General features: G+C 35.2%; 1 protein-coding gene across 1 annotated transcript; it reads left to right on the top strand.

Annotated features, from left to right (window-relative positions):
- The first annotated feature begins 464 nt into the window (after window positions 1-464).
- LOC132056962 (protein trichome birefringence-like 3) lies at window positions 465-3,417 on the top strand. The gene is made up of 6 exons (XM_059449369.1): window positions 465-785; window positions 876-1,113; window positions 1,267-1,438; window positions 1,994-2,193; window positions 2,300-2,458; window positions 2,921-3,417. The coding sequence occupies exons 1-6, from the start codon at window positions 602-604 to the stop codon at window positions 3,252-3,254; spliced, it is 1,287 nt and encodes a 428-aa protein (XP_059305352.1). The 5' UTR covers window positions 465-601; the 3' UTR covers window positions 3,255-3,417.
- The last annotated feature ends 1,611 nt before the right edge of the window (window positions 3,418-5,028 follow it).

The raw sequence follows: 5,028 nt of genomic DNA, 5'->3' as shown, positions 1-5,028 counted from the left end.
GCAGAAATATCTCTCTAATTATCTTTGTGAATGTCATTCTCCAAGAATATTCTATTGTAACATGTACAAAAATACATGTATTGCAGATCCCAAATAAGGCAACTGTTTGATAAATAAGTTGAACCTATTATAGCAGAAAGATCTGCAAGTGACTGTAAATGCAAGTCATGACTTATGAGACAGGAAGATGGAGATTTAAGACAGCTGAAAATTGACATTACTACAGCAAAAACTTTTACCCACCTACTGGCCACTCAAGGTTGGTTCTGTCTGAAAGTTACACAATACAGTGGGTGGACTTTTTTCAAAATAGTGTTTTCATTACTAAAATATTTTAATGCACACATGACTCATAAGAAAGCCCAAAATATTGGGGTCTTTTTTGCAATAAAAATATAATGTCCAACCATACAAGACTTAAACTTCACTCCTACTCAAAAATATAATAGAACACAAGTCCACCAAAAACTTATTTCATGACCTCATCATTCTGGTGCACTTACATTAAGCCTTCTTAAAGTAAACAGCTTCTACTTTATTTTCTCAATTAACCTTTTTCCCTCTACTTTCAATTGTGAGCCCATATCACCACACTTTCATCATGGGATGGGCAAAATATGCCAGAAAAAAGCTATCTTTGCCTGTAATTGCAGGAATTTTCTGTGCATTAGCATTCATTGTCTTATTGTACACTGAAAGGATCACTACTTTTTCTTCTGGTTCTCTTTTTGGGATCAAAACTTGTCCTAGACGGAATGCGGTGAAGATTAAAAAACACCATACAGGTACACCTGCAGCTTATTTTTTTTCAATCTAAGCTGTGCTACCTTAATTATCTTTTGTCATGTTGAAAATTCATCTTCTTGGCTTAACAGGTCATAGAGAATTTAAGAGCAGTCCATTAGACAATCCGACAGATGATAGGTTCGAGTTTGATCCCGAGGAATGCAGCCTTAATAATGGAAAATGGGTGTTCAATACTTCGATTAAGCCATTCTACACAGATAGAACTTGTCCATATGTTGACAGCCAATATTCTTGTATTATGAATGGCCGAAATGATTCAGATTATCTTCACTGGGAATGGAAGCCACATGACTGCATCTTGCCAAGGTTAGCAAGTTACTTGAAATGTCATTTTCGATTCTCTCTTTCTATAGAGAAATTTTAATGCAAACGAAACAAATATATAGTACTGTCATTAGCTGTTATCTCAATTATTAATACAGAAACATGTTGAACTAAATTCTTAACAATGAAATTCAGGTTTGATCCCAAGATTGCCCTCAGAAAAATTCAAGGAAAGAGGGTAATGTTTGTTGGGGACTCAATACAAAGAAATATGTGGGAATCTTTTGTGTGTTTGGTTCAATCTGTGATCCCAGAAGGCCAGAAGTCTATGAAATCAGGTCCGGTTCATTCTGCCTTCGAAGCTAAGGTAATCAATCATCAAGTCAAAAAGAAAGATCTGTGCTTTTTCAAGAAGAGTTTAGTTAGTTGTATATATTGACAGGGTAAAGAATTTTCACATGATCAGAGCAATTTAACACCGATAATAGCATGTCATTACTTTATTTTTCATGCTACCATATCAGATATGCTACGAAGAGTTACATCCATAGCAGATCGATTTAGCCTTAATAGTGTAAAAAGATCTGTACAATATCAGTGCACAGAACATAAAATATTCCAAGAATTTGCTCAAGCTTGTAAATTTTGGTTAAGTTTCAAAATCTGCAACTTCTTCAAGAAGAGTTTAACAGGTTACACACACTGACCAGTATAAAAAAATTTCACATAATCAGTGCATAACATGTCATTGATATATGTCTATGTTACCTTATCAGACTTACTACAAAAGTTACCTGCCATTGCAGGTAAATTTAACCTGATAGTCAGTCCACAAAACTTAGACTATTCCAAGAACTTGCTCAAACTTGTAGATTTTTGTTAATTTTCAAAATCTGCAGCTAAAAATTTCCACATTCCTCAGGAATATAATGCCACCATTGAATTCTACTGGGCACCATTCTTGGTGGAGTCTAACACAGATATTCACATAAAAGCAGATCCTAAACAGAGAATTGTTAAAGTGGATTCAATTGCAGAGCGCGCCAAACAGTGGTTAGGAGTAGATATCCTTGTTTTCAATACTTATGTTTGGTGGATGAGTGGCCTTAAGGCCAAGGCACTGTAAGTAATTGAATTCATAAGTTTTTCAAATTTCCAAAAGAATGTAGAAACAAAGAACTTCTACTTGTATTGTTAAATGACTTAAGACATGTTTGGAAAAATGCAGATGGGGAGAGTTTGCAAATGGAGAAGAGGGCTATGAAGAATTTGATACTGCCATTTCTTACAAGCTAGCATTGAGGACATGGGCAAATTGGATTGATTCAACAATCGATACTAACAAAACAAGGGTGTTCTTTACCACCATGTCACCTACGCACCAAAGGTACGTTTCTGAAGTATTTTCAAGCCCTGAAATGAGGCACGCTACCTACTAAAACAGGGTTAAAATATACTGAGTCCTTGAAGGGAAATGGGTCAAAAATATCCATCTACTGTAAGAAATGTCTTCATTTTAGCCTACATTATACTTCGAAGACATTCATACCCTTGCCATTAGCAAGTCGTCTACATTTGGACCTTTTTTTTTTTATAGTATTTTAACACGGGTAATCCACTGGTCCATGTTGGAGCTCCAAGAAAGTCAAAATTCGAGACAATTTGTTAATAGTAAGGATGTGAATGCCCCCAAAGTATACAAGAGGTTAAAAATAAGATATTTCATATAGCAAAGGAGTTAATTTGGACTTTTTCCTAAGTTTATACCCTGATAGAAAACATTTGTCACAACTTGTTTGAGCTCAATACTCACTGCAGCATTAATTCCAAAACCTGTTTTAATTTTCAGAAATGAAGATTGGGGGAACATGAAAGGCATCAAGTGCTTCAATGAGACAAGACCAGTAACGAAAAAAGAGCACTGGGGAGCTGGTTCAAAGATGGGTATGATGAAGGCAGTGGCTGATGTATTAGGGAGGATGAAAGTGCCCGTTACTGTTCTTAACATCACACAACTATCTGACTACAGAATTGATGGACATGCATCACTTTATGGTGAATTAGGAGGCAAATTGTTAACTGATAAGCAAAAAGCAGATCCATTACATTTTGCAGATTGTATACATTGGTGTTTGCCTGGAGTTCCTGATACTTGGAATAGAATGCTTTTTGCATATTTGTAGGTCATCAATGTGGAGAGACCAAAAAAAGGATGTGAAAACTCTCATGTTAGAAAAGCATACTTTGTTTCTAGTTTCTTTCAGTTGCAAAATTGTTTGAATTTATTGTATGCATATTGAATCAATATGGTAAAGTAAATGAAAGCTACCATGTGTGAAAATATAATTTTTGAGTAGCGCTGACCAACTTTATTGAAACTGGAGCCATCAAATCCAACTTCTAAATTTCTTTTTCAATTTCTTTACAGATAACATTCAAGTGATGCACATTCAGTCATAACCACACTAAACCAACTCTTGTTATTGTAGCTCTTTCTTATATATTATATAAGTACTTCCCATATTGATTTTTTTTCTTTTTGAGTTTCTTAAGGACCCCCGTCTTCAAAACAGTCACCCAAAACGATTCAGAAAGAATAGTTTTTATTTGTACATTACTCGACATACTGCAGCTTTAAACTTTCATTAACCATATGCACCTTCAGCATTTTTTCCTTTTAGGCGCAGCTGAACATCATATTATCATCACTTCTAGAGAAAGGAAATGAGGAAGTTGAATTTTATACCCCGAATGTTACACCAGGTGAGTTATCAAGCTACAGTTGAGGGGACATATATTGGTGCACTTTCTCTATCTATCGTCTAAAAAGTTCCATTTTGGTCCATTACTTGACCTCAAAAAATTTCAGTTGCATTGACATAAAAAGAAGCTTCATAAAGATAATATAAGTAATTAGGGAAAGGAGCAGACTAGAAGAGAGTATAGAGATGTACAATTCAATGTAAGTAGACAAATTACACTATTGAATCTTGAATTACTTGCAGTATATACTCGATGTAACCTGTAGCATTTTGATATTTCAAAACAACTAGTAACATTTATAATTTGCTAGAAATATTGACAACACTAAATAACTGTGCTCAATAAGACAAACAGAAGAAGAAAGAAACACGAATTAACCTCTCCCTCCATAGCGACAGGGCGAGATTAGAGCCTCAGCATAAATGTCAGCTCTTTGAATCAGTGCATACAATTCAACTACTGCTTCATCGGGATTAGGAACCAGAGTTGGCATGAGTATTTTTTCACCTTTCTTGTATACAGCTACATCATATCTCGACTCTTTGCCATACTGGATCAAAAGGTCACCATTATCAAACAAGTACAAAGGATAGAAATCCAAATATTTCCAAAAGACATTCGCCTTATGGCTATCACATGGGATAGAGAACACCATCGTCCAATATTACTGGATACCATCATCTTTCATAACCCACAAATCAAAAGTCCACTCACAGTAATTGCACCAGACACAAAGCATACCATCTAAAACACCTATCTTTAAGTAATCCTCATTCTCAAGATTTGGCACTTGTACGTAACTAGGTTGCAGTACATCCTTATATTCATAGTTTAATAAGTTAAGAGACACAATCGTATGAGGAAAAAATCCTTCTCCGCCTACCCTTTCTTTACAGCAACGCCTAACTATCCAATGGAATCGTTAATTTACAAAATGACATTGCAACCCGTCGTAGTTATAATCATAAAGAAACGGTTCAATAAGTCTCCACGAACCACTCCTCAACTAGTACAATTTCACTTTGTTAGATCTCACATTATTTTCCACCCTATCAAATACCCTTAACCTCACAACCACATAATCATCATTATCCGAGCCATAACCTAAGCCATAACACGAACGTATTATCCAATCATGACACGGTTCAACTTCATATAACGACGTTTCAAGAAGTTTAATTCCAAATTGGTACA

The sequence above is a fragment of the Lycium ferocissimum genome, chromosome 5 (genome assembly GCF_029784015.1).
Source record: "Lycium ferocissimum isolate CSIRO_LF1 chromosome 5, AGI_CSIRO_Lferr_CH_V1, whole genome shotgun sequence".
Taxonomy (NCBI): Eukaryota; Viridiplantae; Streptophyta; class Magnoliopsida; order Solanales; family Solanaceae; genus Lycium; species Lycium ferocissimum.
The sequence above is the reverse complement of the archived record's forward strand: the minus strand, read 5'-3'. Positions and strand labels throughout refer to the sequence as shown.